The 15,982-nt window shown below is 41.4% G+C and overlaps 1 protein-coding gene across 1 annotated transcript; it reads left to right on the top strand.

The window, feature by feature from the left end:
• The first annotated feature begins 63 nt into the window (after positions 1–63).
• Positions 64–15,568, top strand: ndufaf7 (NADH:ubiquinone oxidoreductase complex assembly factor 7). Its single transcript, XM_004083938.5, has 10 exons — positions 64–332; positions 9,341–9,498; positions 9,964–10,044; positions 10,201–10,311; positions 10,653–10,860; positions 11,250–11,308; positions 11,507–11,620; positions 13,991–14,134; positions 14,202–14,375; positions 15,162–15,568. Exons 1-10 carry the CDS (start codon positions 272–274, stop codon positions 15,384–15,386), a joined length of 1,335 nt encoding a protein of 444 aa, XP_004083986.1. The 5' UTR covers positions 64–271; the 3' UTR covers positions 15,387–15,568.
• The last annotated feature ends 414 nt before the right edge of the window (positions 15,569–15,982 follow it).

The raw sequence follows: 15,982 nt of genomic DNA, 5'->3' as shown, positions 1-15,982 counted from the left end.
CGCTCCAACACTACCATGCCCGGCCACTGGGGGGCGGTAAGGCGGCTTCAAAGGGTTTTGTTCACAGCCACAGGAACATGAAAGAAGAGGCGTTTGTGGCAGAAAAAGCGAAAACATTACGGACAGAACAGAGCGGTCATCTGGCGTCTCTGTTGCTGTACATGACAGCTGAGCTCGGTTCTACGTCCTGGTGAGCGGACCGGCTCTACAGTCCGGTTCCGTTTAAAGCTTTTTTTTTACAGTCTGACCCCGGAGCCTTCAGGTCGGGACGATGTTCTGTGTCCGAGTTCGAGCCCAGCAGCTGCTGCACAAAGTCTTCTCTCCTTCGGCTGGTAAACGTCCCTTCAGCCGTCAGATGAGTGACTGCAGCTGCCTGGATGGACGGAGTCCTTCATGATGATGACCCGCAGTGACCTGCTGCGGGAGGATGACCTCATCCTCACTGGTGTCAAGCCAGCCCTCTCTCGTCGAACGGCTGTCAAGTGAGCCCTCTCTTAAAAACAGTGTGCCGCGTTCTTCCGTACATTACGGTAACAGCAAGAAGTAATATTTTTTAAAGGTAAAAACATAGTGTAAGAACTGTCATTACATTTATATGTATATACAAACATGCCCCCGTATGAATATATATCTATATCTATGTATATATTTAAAAGTCTGAGTAAATTTCAAAATAAAACACAATTCAAATCATGAATTGAGGAGTACTTATAATGTTGACATGGGTCTAAAAATTCTGCTAGTTTTCAGTGAGTCATTTCACTTCTCACTGATAGTATCCTACCTGGTGATGTCACAATGAAAGTTTCAGAGGGATCTGATGTGGAGATTCAAAATAAAACCCAATTGAAATCTGCTATAAATGTGTTTTTGCCATAGGTTCACATAAGTCTAAAAAGAAAACTGCTAGTTTTCAGAGAGTCATTTCACTTTTCACTGATAGTGTCCCACCTGGTGATGTCATTAAATAAGTTTCAGGCAGATCTGATGTGGAATTTCAAAATAAAACCCAATTGAAATCTGCTATAAATGTGTTTTTGCCATAGGATCACATACGTCTAAAAAGAAAACTGCTTGTTTTCAGAGAGTCATTTCACTTCTCACTGATAGTATCCTACCTGGTGATGTCACAATAAAAGTTTCAGAGGGATCTGATGTGGAATTTCAAAATAAAACCCAAGTGAAATCTTCTATAAATTTTGTTTTTGCCATATGTTCAAATATGTCTAAGAAAGAAACTGCTAGTTTTCAGAGAGTCATTTCACTTCTCACTGATAGTGTCCCATCTGGTGATGTCATTTAATAAGTTTCAGACAGATCTGATGTGGAATTTCAAAATAAAACCCAATTGAAACGGCTATAAATGTGTTTTTGACATGTTTACGTAAGTCTCAGGAAAAAAACTGCTAGATTTCAGTGAGTCATTTCACTTCTCACTGATAGTATCCTACCTGGTGATGTCACAATAAAAGTTTCAGAGGGATCTGATGTGGAATTTCAAAATAAAACCCAATTAAAATCTGCTATAAATGTGTTTTTGCCATAGGTTCACATACGTCTGAAAAGAAAACTGCTAGTTTTCAGAGAGTCATTTCACTTCTCACTGATAGTGTCCCACCTGGTGATGTCATTAAATAAGTTTCAGACAGATCTGATGTGGAATATCAAAATAAAACCCAAGTGAAATGTGCTATAAATGTGATTTTGCCATAGGTTCACATACTTCTAAAAAGAAAACTGCTAGTTTTCAGTGAGTCATTTCACTTCTCACTGATAGTGTGCTACCTGGTGATGTCACAATAAAAGTTTCAGAGGGATCTGATGTAGAATTTCAAAATAAAACCCAAGTGAAATCTGCTATAAATGTGTTTTTGCCATAGGTTCACATAAGTCTAAAAAGAAAACTGCTAGTTTTCAGAGAGTCATTTCACTTCTCACTGATAGTGTCCCACCTGGTGATGTCACATAAAAAGTTTCAGGCAAATCTGATGTGGAATTTCAAAATAAAACCCAATTGAAATCTTCTATAAATTTTGTTTTTGCCATATGTTCAAATATGTCTAAGAAAGAAACTGCTAGTTTTCAGTGAGTCATTTCTCTTCTCACTGATAGTGTCCCATCTGGTGATGTCATTTAATTAGTTTCAGACAGATCTGATGTGGAATTTCAAAATAAAACCCAATTGAAAACGGCTATAAATGTGTTTTTGACATGTTTACGTAAGTCTCAGAAAAAAAACTGCTAGATTTCAGTGAGTGATTTCACTTCTCACTGATAGTATCCTACCTGGTGATGTCACAATAAAAGTTTCAGAGGGATCTGATGTGGAATTACAAAATAAAACCCAATTGAAATCGGCTATAAATGTGATTTTGCCATAGATTCACATACTTCTAAAAAGAAAACTGCTAGTTTTCAGTGAGTCATTTCACTTCTCACTGATAGTGTCCTACCTGGTGATGTCACAATAAAAGTTTCAGAGGGATCTGATGTAGAATTTCAAAATAAAACCCAAGTGAAATGTGCTATAAATGTGATTTTGCCATAGGTTCACATACTTCTAAAAAGAAAACTGCTAGTTTTCAGTGAGTCATTTCACTTCTCACTGATAGTGTCCTACCTGGTGATGTCACAATAAAAGTTTCAGAGGGATCTGATGTAGAATTTCAAAATAAAACCCAAGTGAAATCTTCTATAAATGTGTTTTTGCCATAGGTTCACATACGTCTGAAAAGAAAACTGCTAGTTTTCAGAGAGTCATTTCACTTCTCACTGATAGTGTCCCACCTGGTGATGTCATTAAATAAGTTTCAGACAGATCTGATGTGGAATATCAAAATAAAACCCAAGTGAAATGTGCTATAAATGTGATTTTGCCATAGGTTCACATACTTCTAAAAAGAAAACTGCTAGTTTTCAGTGAGTCATTTCACTTCTCACTGATAGTGTGCTACCTGGTGATGTCACAATAAAAGTTTCAGAGGGATCTGATGTAGAATTTCAAAATAAAACCCAAGTGAAATCTGCTATAAATGTGTTTTTGCCATAGGTTCACATAAGTCTAAAAAGAAAACTGCTAGTTTTCAGAGAGTCATTTCACTTCTCACTGATAGTGTCCCACCTGGTGATGTCACATAAAAAGTTTCAGGCAAATCTGATGTGGAATTTCAAAATAAAACCCAATTGAAATCTTCTATAAATTTTGTTTTTGCCATATGTTCAAATATGTCTAAGAAAGAAACTGCTAGTTTTCAGTGAGTCATTTCTCTTCTCACTGATAGTGTCCCATCTGGTGATGTCATTTAATTAGTTTCAGACAGATCTGATGTGGAATTTCAAAATAAAACCCAATTGAAAACGGCTATAAATGTGTTTTTGACATGTTTACGTAAGTCTCAGAAAAAAAACTGCTAGATTTCAGTGAGTGATTTCACTTCTCACTGATAGTATCCTACCTGGTGATGTCACAATAAAAGTTTCAGAGGGATCTGATGTGGAATTACAAAATAAAACCCAATTGAAATCGGCTATAAATGTGATTTTGCCATAGATTCACATACTTCTAAAAAGAAAACTGCTAGTTTTCAGTGAGTCATTTCACTTCTCACTGATAGTGTCCTACCTGGTGATGTCACAATAAAAGTTTCAGAGGGATCTGATGTAGAATTTCAAAATAAAACCCAAGTGAAATGTGCTATAAATGTGATTTTGCCATAGGTTCACATACTTCTAAAAAGAAAACTGCTAGTTTTCAGTGAGTCATTTCACTTCTCACTGATAGTGTCCTACCTGGTGATGTCACAATAAAAGTTTCAGAGGGATCTGATGTAGAATTTCAAAATAAAACCCAAGTGAAATCTTCTATAAATGTGTTTTTGCCATAGGTTCACATACGTCTGAAAAGAAAACTGCTAGTTTTCAGAGAGTCATTTCACTTCTCACTGATAGTGTCCCACCTGGTGATGTCATTAAATAAGTTTCAGACAGATCTGATGTGGAATATCAAAATAAAACCCAAGTGAAATGTGCTATAAATGTGATTTTGCCATAGGTTCACATACTTCTAAAAAGAAAACTGCTAGTTTTCAGTGAGTCATTTCACTTCTCACTGATAGTGTGCTACCTGGTGATGTCACAATAAAAGTTTCAGAGGGATCTGATGTAGAATTTCAAAATAAAACCCAAGTGAAATCTGCTATAAATGTGTTTTTGCCATAGGTTCACATAAGTCTAAAAAGAAAACTGCTAGTTTTCAGAGAGTCATTTCACTTCTCACTGATAGTGTCCCACCTGGTGATGTCACATAAAAAGTTTCAGGCAGATCTGATGTGGAATTTCAAAATAAAACCCAATTGAAATCTGCTATAAATGTGTTTTTGCCATAGGATCACATACGTCTAAAAAGAAAACTGCTTGTTTTCAGAGAGTCATTTCACTTCTCACTGATAGTATCCTACCTTGTGATGTCACAATAAAAGTTTCAGAGGGATCTGATGTGGAATTTCAAAATAAAACCCAAGTGAAATCTTCTATAAATTTTGTTTTTGCCATATGATCACATATGTCTAAGAAAGAAACTGCTAGTTTTCAGAGAGTCATTTCACTTCTCACTGATAGTGTCCCATCTGGTGATGTCACATAAAACGTTTCAGACAGATCTTATGTGGAATTTCAAAATAAAACCTAATTGAAATGGCTATAAATGTGTTTTTGACATATGTTCAAATATGTCTAAGAAAGAAACTGCTAGTTTTCAGAGAGTCATTTCACTTCTCACTGATAGTGTCCTACCTGGTGATGTCATTAAATAAGTTTCAGAGGATCTGATGTGGAATTTTAAAATAAAACCCCAATTGAAATCGGCTATAAATGCGTTTCTACCAAATTTTCACAAAGGTCTAAGAAAGAAACTGCTAGTTTTCAGAGAGTTATTTCACTTCTCACTGATAGTGTCCCATCTGGTGATGTCATTAAATAAGTTTCAGACAGATCTGATGTGGAATTTTAAATGAACAGCATTGCAACTTACAAAGACAAATCCTACCCTATCTGTATTAGCAATGTTTTCATACATATTAATAAGTTATCAGATAAGATCACTCACCCAGGTTTTTTCTTGGACATCTTCGCTTCCTGCTCTCGATGAATTGCAACAATGGGGCGCGCGTAAAAGTCTTCAGATTTCCACAAAGATGTACGTAGTGTCCTGTGGTGCAGTGCGCTTTATATATTGAATTTTGACTTCGGTTCGAGAACGCAATGGAGGACAACTTTAGAACTCTACGGAGTGAAGTGTTGTTGAAATTGCACATCAGATCCGTCTGAAACTTAGCATGTGACGTCACCAGGTGGGGCACTTTCAGTGATTTTAATTGGTTGTTAATTTTAAATTTCAAACGTCTGAACACACAACAACCGTTTGGAGTCAAAATGCCCAAAACAATGACTGAAATGAGCATAACTGGCTACCTTGTGTCAAAAACAATCCTCCTGCTGAGCAGATTTACTTGCAGTTATCATTATAATGCAATTCTATAATTTAAGTGCATTCTCTGAACAGAAGGTGTTGTGGTGCAACAGAACATAGGAATGTGTTTTGAACTGAATCTAATAATAAATAGTTCTGACAGTGGATTTAACCATCATCAAGCATACAAGGCCTCCTAAATTTAGTGTTATGTCAAGAGTGGGTAAGATGACGTCATTGAAAAATATATAATAATAAATGGAAAAATTTAACTTTTACCAGCATTTTTCTTTAAAGCAACAGAGCTGCATGACAGCTCCGGAGCATTAGAAAGCAGATCCTTGGTTTACATAAGTGCTTCTAAATTATGTTCTGCAAGGCCCCCATTAGGAAAAAGAAAAAAAAAGTTTTATTTTTAGACCTTTGTGAAAATTTGGTAGAAACGCATTTATAGCCGATTTCAATTAGGTTTTATTTCGAAATTCCACATCAGATCTGTCTGAAACTTATTTAATGACATCACCAGATGGGACACTATCAGTGAAAAGTGAAGTGACTCTCTGAAAACTACTGGTTTCTTTCTTAGACATATTTGAACCTATGGCAAAAACACATTTATAGCCGATTTCAATTGGGTTTTATTTTGAAATTCCACATCAGATCTGCCTGAAACTTATTATGTGACATCACCAGGTAGGATACTATCAGTGGGAAGTGAAATGACTCTCTAAAACTAGCAGTTTTCTTTTTAGACTTATGTGAACCTATGGCAAAAACACATTTATAGCAGATTTCACTTGGGTTTTATTTTGAAATTCCACATCAGATCCCTCTGAAACTTTTATTGTGACATCACCAGGTAGGACACTATCAATGAGAAGTGAAATGACTCTCTGAAAACTAGCAGTTTTCTTTTTAGACTTATGTGAACCTATGGCAAAAACACATTTATAGCCGATTTCAATTGGGTTTTATTTTGTAATTCCACATCAGATCTGCCTGAAACTTATTTAATGACATCACCAGGTGGGACACTATCAGTGAGAAGTGAAATGACTCTCTGAAAACTAGCAGTTTTCTTTTTAGAAGTATGTGAACCTATGGCAAAAACACATTTATAGCAGATTTCAATTGGGTTTTATTTTGAAATTCCACATCAGATCCCTCCGAAACTTTTATTGTGACATCACCAGGTAGGATACTATCAGTGAGAAGTGAAATGACTCACTGAAAACCAGCAGTTATCTTTTTAGACGTATGTGAACCTATGGCAAAAACACATTTATAGCAGATTTCACTTGGGTTTTATTTTGAAATTCCACATCAGATCCCTCCGAAACTTTCATTGTGACATCACCAGGTGGGACACTATCAGTGAAAAGTGAAATGACTCTCTGAAAACTAGCAGTTATCTTTTTAGACGTATGTGAACCTATGGCAAAAACACATTTATAGCAGATTTCACTTGGGTTTTATTTTGAAATTCCACATCAGATCTGCCTGAAACTTATTTAATGACATCACCAGGTGGGACACTATCAGTGAGAAGTGAAATGACTCACTGAAAACTAGCAGTTTTCTTTTTAGACTTATGTGAACCTATGGCAAAAACACATTTATAGCCGTTTTCAATTGGGTTTTATTTTGAAATTCCACATCAGATCTGCCTGAAACTTATTTAATGACATCACCAGGTGGGACAATATCAATGAGAAGTGAAATGACTCTCTGAAAACTAGCAGTTTTCTTTTTAGACTTATGTGAACCTATGGCAAAAACACATTTATAGCAGATTTCAATTGGGTTTTATTTTGTAATTCCACATCAGATCCCTCCGAAACTTTCATTGTGACATCACCAGGTGGGACACTATCAGTGAAAAGTGAAATGACTCTCTGAAAACTAGCAGTTATCTTTTTAGACGTATGTGAACCTATGGCAAAAACACATTTATAGCAGATTTCACTTGGGTTTTATTTTGAAATTCCACATCAGATCTGCCTGAAACTTATTTAATGACATCACCAGGTGGGACAATATCAATGAGAAGTGAAATGACTCTCTGAAAACTAGCAGTTTTCTTTTTAGACTTATGTGAACCTATGGCAAAAACACATTTATAGCCGATTTCAATTGGGTTTTATTTTGTAATTCCACATCAGATCTGCCTGAAACTTATTTAATGACATCACCAGGTGGGACACTATCAGTGAGAAGTGAAATGACTCTCTGAAAACTAGCAGTTTTCTTTTTAGAAGTATGTGAACCTATGGCAAAAACACATTTATAGCAGATTTCAATTGGGTTTTATTTTGAAATTCCACATCAGATCCCTCCGAAACTTTTATCGTGACATCACCAGGTAGGATACTATCAGTGAGAAGTGAAATGACTCACTGAAAACTAGCAGTTATCTTTTTAGACGTATGTGAACCTATGGCAAAAACACATTTATAGCAGATTTCACTTGGGTTTTATTTTGAAATTCCACATCAGATCCCTCCGAAACTTTCATTGTGACATCACCAGGTGGGACACTATCAGTGAAAAGTGAAATGACTCTCTGAAAACTAGCAGTTATCTTTTTAGACGTATGTGAACCTATGGCAAAAACACATTTATAGCAGATTTCACTTGGGTTTTATTTTGAAATTCCACATCAGATCCCTCCGAAACTTTCATTGTGACATCACCAGGTAGGATACTATCAGTGAGAAGTGAAATGACTCTCTGAAAACTAGCAGAATTTTTAGACCCATGTCAACATTATAAGTACTCCTCAATTCATGATTTGAATTGTGTTTTATTTTGAAATTTACTCAGACTTTTAAATATATACATAGATATAGATATATATTTATACGGGGGCATGTTTGTACATACATATAAATGTAATGACAGTTCTTAAACTATGTTTTTACCTTTAAAAAAATATTACTTCTTGCTGTTACCGTAATGTACGGAAGAACGCGGCACACTGTTTTTAAGAGAGGGCTCACTTGACAGCCGTTCGACGAGAGAGGGCTGGCTTGACACCAGTTCATCCTCCAGCAGCAGGTCACTGCGGGTCAGGGCTGGTTCTGTCCGCACGCAGCTGCAGGAAACGTTTGTCTCTATTCTATCACCCAAAATGCAGCACTTTTAAAGCCTTTCCCGGGGTTATAAGCAAAACAAACCATCAAAAACGTTCATTTATCTTTAACCTATGGGCTGTTTGCAAGCTTTTCCTCTCCGATCATCTTATACTCTGTTATCAAATCGTTCCCAGTGGTTTCATTAAAATGATGCAGTTTTTAGCCAAAACCAAAAATCAGAAGTTCACCTCTGGGTTGTTGGAAGTAAGCCTTCACTGATTTCCCATCATCCCTTTGTTTACATTCCCTCCTGCTAGCTTACATCCCTCATATTAGCTAACATTAGTGGTGAAACAAAAATGGACATCAATATCAGATCTATTTATCCGTCCAGTTCTGATCCAGATTCCAGCTCAGAGCAGGAAAACAAAGACGTTCATGGATCTGTTGGTCTGACGGTGGATGATCAGAATGGAGCAGAGCAGGAAGACTGTGGTCTGCTGTTGTAGTTTGTTTTTTCAAACTGCATTTTTTCATCTGCTCTGATTCTCCACAATTTCAATCAGGAAATACTCAGAATGCCGTTTTCATCCTAAATTCTTCATAAATGTCCTCCTCCATGAGAAAAATGCTACAAGAAAATCACCATTTTCATTGGAGTGGGTCTGTAAACTAGGAATTAGACTTTTTCTCCAAACCTTCCCTGTGAAACTTTGAACCTCTGAAGCGGTTCGGTCAGAAAACCGCAGACCTCCAGTCTCTGAATGGGGTCTTTTCAGGACAGCTTTGTTCCCCACAGGACTACGATGGACCGCTGCCTCCAGATCCCCCTGCAGCTCTTCAGACTCCCAGGACGCTGCCCCCTCCATGCTCAAGCACCTGACCTCAAAGATCACAGCCGTAGGTCCAATTACTGTGGCGGAATACATGAAGGAGGTCCTCACCAACCCTGTGACGGTATGTGAGTCCCCGCCGACCTCTGACCTCTGCTGGGTGTTACATTTCATGCTTTTATAGATGTGGTTAAAACTCACAAAACCGTAAACCAATATTTTGAAATTTATCTTTTTTAGGTAACAGTGAAAATCTGGGAATTTAATACCTTTAATACCTTAAAACCTCTAATATCTACACGGTTTGTATTTTTGAGTCACAAAAGTCAATAAATCACTGAAGTTGACCAGATCCAAAAGAGTATTTTAAATTCTAAGTAAATAAATCAATCCGAACTGGTCCCCGTCAGACCAGGTCCCCGTCAGACCAGGTCCCCGTCAGACCAGGTCCCCGTCAGACCAGGTCCCCGTCAGACCCGGTCCTCATCAGAACTGGTCCCTGTCAGACCAGGTCCCCGTCAGACCCGGTCCCTCTTCTTGCTTTTTCTTCCTCATGCACTCAGACAGAATGTCTTTTGTTTTGCTGCAGGGTTATTATGTGAGGGGCGACATGCTGGGACCTGATGGAGATTTCATCACATCACCAGAAATCAGTCAGATTTTTGGAGAGGTGAGTCCCTGAGGCTCCTGTCCTCACACACACTCTCCTTGTCAGAGGAGTCTCTGATCTTTACCAGCATCAAAACGTCTGATGATTCTGATCTGCTGGTGAAGCATCAGAACCCTTCTGGATGCTAACTCGCGGTTCTTTCTGGTTGGGCTGCAGCTGATGGGCGTGTGGATCATCAGCGAGTGGATGGGAGCGGGCCGACCCCAGCAGCTGCAGCTGGTGGAGCTGGGACCTGGGAAAGGATCGCTGGCTGCAGACGTGCTCAGAGTACGGATCAGTTCACTAAAACCTCCTCCTCCTGTAGAAACGGCTGGTGAACGCTAAAGAGGATGAAGAGTGGGGTGTGGTTATGTGGGTGTGTGTTTGCCGGGTGTGGTGGGTTTTATTGATGTTTGTTATTGTGTTTGGCCACATAAATCAAAAGATTGGATGCTGATGAAATATTAATCATGACTTAATGAAGGAGCCTTCTGCCGGCTGAACTACTTAAGTCTGATATTTGTGACTCTTGATGCCCAAAAAGCAAAACATTTTTAGGGGTTTATTAAAATGTTTTGGCCTATGACCTTTAAAAACATGAAGGTCATCTCTGATTCCCCCCCATGCAGGCCTTCAGTCAGCTGAAGTCAGTTGTGGGCGGGGCGTCCGTGTCGCTGCACCTGGTGGAAGTGAGTCCGGCTCTTAGTGTCATCCAGGCTCAGAACCTGACCGGCGGTCAGGGGGGGCCGAGCAGCGACGGCCCGGTCTACCTGCGGGGAGAAACAGCCGCGGGGCTGCCGGTGTCGTGGTACCGGCGCTTGGAGGACGTCCCTGCAGGTGCTGAGCCCGGTTCTGTACCACGCCTCACTTCGACTCTGTACGTGGGGGGGGAGTGTTGATGAAGGAGTGATGAAGACGAAGCTTTTCTTGTCCCTTCCTCCTGCGGTTCCTGTTGCTCATCCATAAACTCTGCAGAAGATTCTGGTGGATGCAAACGGTGAAACATCTCTGCCGGGGTCCAGCGTCTGTTTTGGCTCAGCATCATTTCTGATTCCATGAGATTCAAAGAAACAAAACCTGTCAGAGAACGACTATCTGAGCGTTCAGGGTCTGGACCAGAGCAGCAGCTTGTGTCCTGTCCCCACCCTCAGCCCCCCCGTCTGTCCCGGCAGGTGAGGGGCTCTCGGTCTGCAGGCTCAGTGACTGATCTTCTCTTTGGTCTGCAGGATTCAGCATCTTCATTGCTCATGAGTTCTTTGACGCTCTGCCAGTCCACAAGTTCCAGGTGAGTGGGGGGCTGCAGACGGTTGTGTTCCTGGGGGGCTGCAGACGGTTGTGTTCCTGGGGGGCTGCAGACGGTTGTGTTCCTGGGGGGCTGCAGACGGTTGTGTTCCTGGGGGGCTGCAGACGGTTGTGTTCCTGGGGGGCTGCAGACGGTTGTGTTCCTGGGGGGCTTGGTCAGCAGCTGCTGTGTTTGTGACAGAGGACAGACCGGGGCTGGAGGGAGGTGATGGTGGACATCGACCCCCACGGTCCGCAGCAGCTCAGGTTCGTCCTGGCGCCGTCTCCGACCTTGGCCTCATCCGTGCTCGTCCAGGTGAGGCTGTCCCCCCCCCCACACACACACACGTCCTGCATGTCATGTTCCAGCACTGATCTGGTGGGAAAACATTCTGCTGCTTTAGCGGTTTCCTGTTCCAGTTTCCCTTCATATGAAGCCGTTTAATGTAGTTTAAAATGACTAATAAAAACTTCCAATGCTTTGGGGTCAGAGAGGAGACCTTCAGCCAACAGATCTTTGATGATTCAGCTGATTCTGTCACTCTGCTTTAACCGTCTATTCATCATGGATTTCATCATAGACACGCCTCAACCACGAGAGACGGAGAGGGAAGCATAGAGCGAGATGATCTTCTAAACGTGATTTTATCATTTTTATTATTAGTAAATGCCTGTTAACATTTTTTTAATCAGTGCTTTTTTTCTTGACGGCAAAGAGCCGGAAAAAGAGTCAGTGTCAGGCTAAGACGTGCCGACAGCATTTACAGTCAGGGCCAGAAATATTTGGACAGAGACACATTCTAATTTAGTTTCTGTACATTACCACAGTGAATTTTAAATAAAACAACTCAGATGCCGTTGAAGTGCAGACTTTCAGCTTTTATTCCATGGGTTGAACAAAAACATTGCATAAAAATGTGAAAAACAAAAGCAGTTTTTCAACACGATCCCTTCATTTCATGGGCTTGTAAGTAATTGGACAAATGAAATCACTGAAAACCAAATGGTCATTACTAATATTTGGTTGAAAAGCCTTTGTTGGCAATGACAGCCTGAAGTCTTGAACTCATGGACATCACCAGATGCTGGGTTTTCTCCTTCTGAATGCTCTGCCAGGCCTTTACTGCAGCAGCTTTCAGTTGCTGTTTGTTTGTGGGCCTTTCTGTCTGAAGTTTAGTCTTCAACAAGTGAAATGCTGCTCAATTGGGTTAAGATCAGGTGACTGACTTGGCCATTCAAGAATATTCCACTTCTTTGCTTTAATAAACTCCTGAGTTGCTTTGGCTGTATGTTTTGGGTCGTTGTCCATCTGGATTATGAAACGCTGCCCAATCAGTTTGGCTGCATTCACCTGGATCTGTGCAGACAGTCTGTCTCTGAAGACCTCAGAATTCATTGGGCTGCTTCTGTCCTGTGTCACGTCATCAATAAACACTAGTGTCCCAGTGCCACTAGCAGCCATGCAGGCCCAGACCATCACACTGCCTCCACCGTGTTTTACTGATGATGTAGTGTGCTTTGGATCAAGAGCTTCTCCACGCCTTCTCCATACTTTTCTCTTGCCATCATTCTGGTAGAGGTGGATTTTGGTTTCTTCTGTCCAAAGAATGTTTTTTCCAGAACTGTGCTGGCTTTTTTGAATGCTTTTTAGCAAAGTCCAATCTAGCCTTCCTATTCTTGAGGCTTATGAGTGGCTTGCATCTTGCAGTGTTCCCTCTGGATCTACTTTCATGCAGTCTTCTTTTTCAGGTAGACTTGGATATTGATCCGCCTACCTCCTGTAGAGTGTTGTTCACTTGGTTGGCTGTTGTGAACGGGTTCCTCTTCCCCATGGAAATGATTCTGCCATCATCCACCACTGTTGTCTTCCGTGGACGTCCAGGTCTTTTTGCGTTGCTGACTTCACCAGAGCTTTCTTTCTTTCTCAGGATGGACCACACTGTTGATGTTGCCACTCCTAATACTGTAGCAGTTTCTGGCATGTTTTTTCCTGTTTTCTCAGCTTAATGATGGCTCCTTTCACCTGCATGGAGAGCTCCTTTGACCACATGTTGTCTGTTCACAGCAAAATCTTCAAAATGCAAGCACGAGTCCTCTAATCAACTCCAGGCCTTTTATCTACTTCACTCATACTGACATAACAAGGGAATTGCCCACACCTGCCCATGCAAAAGCATGGAAGTCAATTGTCCAATTACTTACCAGCTCATGAAATGAAGGGATTGTGTTTAAAAATGCTTTAGTTTTTTCACATTTTTATGCAATCTTTTTGTTCAACCCATGGAATAAAAGCTGACAGTCTGCACTTCAATGTCATCTGAGTTGTCCAAACATTTAGGGTCCTGACTGAATGCTGCAATAACATCAGTCTTTATTTTTTTCGGGACACGATTGGAAACATGAATTCACATGATTGTTCACATGTTTTCTCAGAACTGTGCAGCATTTCTGCATTCAAAAGTCGTCTCAGCCAGCTCACAAAGCGTCTCGATCAGAAAGAAATTTTGATCCAAACGAGTCTGATCGGGGCAGAGTATTCCGAACGGCGTGTTTACATGACGCATTTTTATTTTGGTCAGGCGTTCCTTCCCATTACTGTTGTCCATGGAAACGCAGCTACAATTCTTGTCTTTTTGAAGGAATCTGACCCTCAAGCCTCATTTTCCTCATCACTCTCGTGTATCAGGCGGCCGAACCGCGGGATCACCTGGAAGTGTGCCCAGAGGCTGGAGTCATTGTCCAGCAGCTGGCCAGAAGAATCTCAGAGAACGGTGGAGCAGCTCTGATCGCAGATTACGGCCATGATGGAACAAAGACGGACACGTTGCGGGTACGACAGGAGCGTCCCGGCCGGCATGCTTCTTCCTGATGCATGTTCTCATTGTTGCATTGGACAGGGCTTCAAAAACCACCAGCTCCACCACGTCCTGTCCTCTCCCGGCTCAGCCGACCTCACCGCCGACGTTGACTTCAGCTACATACGGAGGATGGCTGGAGAAGGGGTGACCTGTCTGGGACCAGTGGCCCAAAAGACGTTCCTGAAGAACATGGGCATTGATGTCCGCATGCAGGTATTTGAGCAGGAAGTGGATCTCCTTCAACAACGTCTGTAATGGCTCCTCAGACGACGTCTGAGTTCATGAACAATGATCTTATACAAACTCACACACACACACACAGACTCACACACACACAGGGATGCAGGGAGAGAGCTGGATTCAAATTCCTGTACATTAAAGTAATACAATGTTTGACTTTATGGTTGGGTAGAACTTCATTGATGGCAGTAAAATGATACAGATGACATTAACAGAAAGCAAAAGCCACTGAAGGAGGGGCTTATTTGTGCAGAGACCCTGAAAGACATAAAGCAGAGATCACTCTGAGCCCCCCCCTTCTGGATCCTCCCTTTCATCACTTCTCGTTTCCACCTTATCTCAGCAGCAATGAAGACTTTGGACTCTTGTGTCTGATCAGAGTGGGCTCCGTTCTGTCGCCACAAGGGGGCAGCAGAAACACATCATCATCATAATATTAATAATAATGGATTGAATTTATCTGCGCTTTTCCAGATGCTCAAAGCGTCTGGCAGTGTGTCCATTATTCATTCACTCTTTATTCATGCTTGGTGATGGTAGAGGCGTGGCTGCCAGTTCGTGCCTACGGTCCCTCTGACCGTCACGGGGTCATTCATGCACATTCATGCTGGTAGGCAGTAGTGTTAAGGGTCTTTAGTGATGTTAATTGCTTGCCTGGAATTGAACCCTGGTTTCCTGCGTGGTAGTCTCTCACCTTACCAACTGCTGCTACCCACTCTGCCCACAAAGGTGTTCATGTTGTGCTGCGACTCTGTCCAGGTTCTCCTGAGAAACTGCAGCGACCTGTCCACCAGGAAGCAGCTCATCAGCAGTTACGACATGCTGACCAGTTCATCCAAGATGGGGGAGCGCTTCCAGTTCTTCAGCCTACTGCACCCCAGCCGCTTCTCCAAACCCGTCGTATCGGCAGGGCTGAATCTGGACCGGACGAAGAGCCCAGCTCCACTGCCGGTGGCTGGATTCACGGAGCTCAGATTCTCTTGAGCGGGAAGCTTTAGGAGGGTCAGAATTCACAGAAGGCCTGGCCTCAGAAATGGGAAAATGCTGGTTTCATTTTTCAAAAGCGTCTCTGATGTACTGTAGTGTATTTAACTTGTCTTTTACAAACCATTTTTTTAAATGTGAGATTGAGTGAAAAATAAGGAAATAAAGACTCTTTTACTGAGGAGATGAGTGGATGAAAGTTCTGGGTGTGAGGGGGAAGGCAGTTCCAGAGGGAATGAATCCTCTGCTCCCTGTGGTGCTGAGGCAGGAAGATGGAAAATAAAGATGTGTAACCCTTGTGCTATTTTAGATGACCCAACTCCCAATGTTACATAGTCCAGCAGATGAGCTTCATCTAGATGGAGTTGGGGGACGGCTGGGGGTGTGAGATGAGCCAGAGGCAGAGTCCTCGGCCAAGTGTAGCAGCAGGAGCTGAGACGAGGTACATGATCAGGAACAGGAAATGGATTTGGTTGTAACCCTTATGCTATCCTAGGCACTTTAACATTGGGAGTGGGGTCATCTAGACCCACTAGACAGTGCTCTGAACCTGTTTTCTTCAATGATTTGTGATCTTCACTGGTGTCCATGGATTA

Source organism: Oryzias latipes, chromosome 24 (genome assembly GCF_053564925.1).
Source record: "Oryzias latipes strain Hd-rR chromosome 24, Olatipes_Hd-rR_3.1".
NCBI lineage: Eukaryota > Metazoa > Chordata > Actinopteri > Beloniformes > Adrianichthyidae > Oryzias > Oryzias latipes.
The sequence above is the reverse complement of the archived record's forward strand: the minus strand, read 5'-3'. Positions and strand labels throughout refer to the sequence as shown.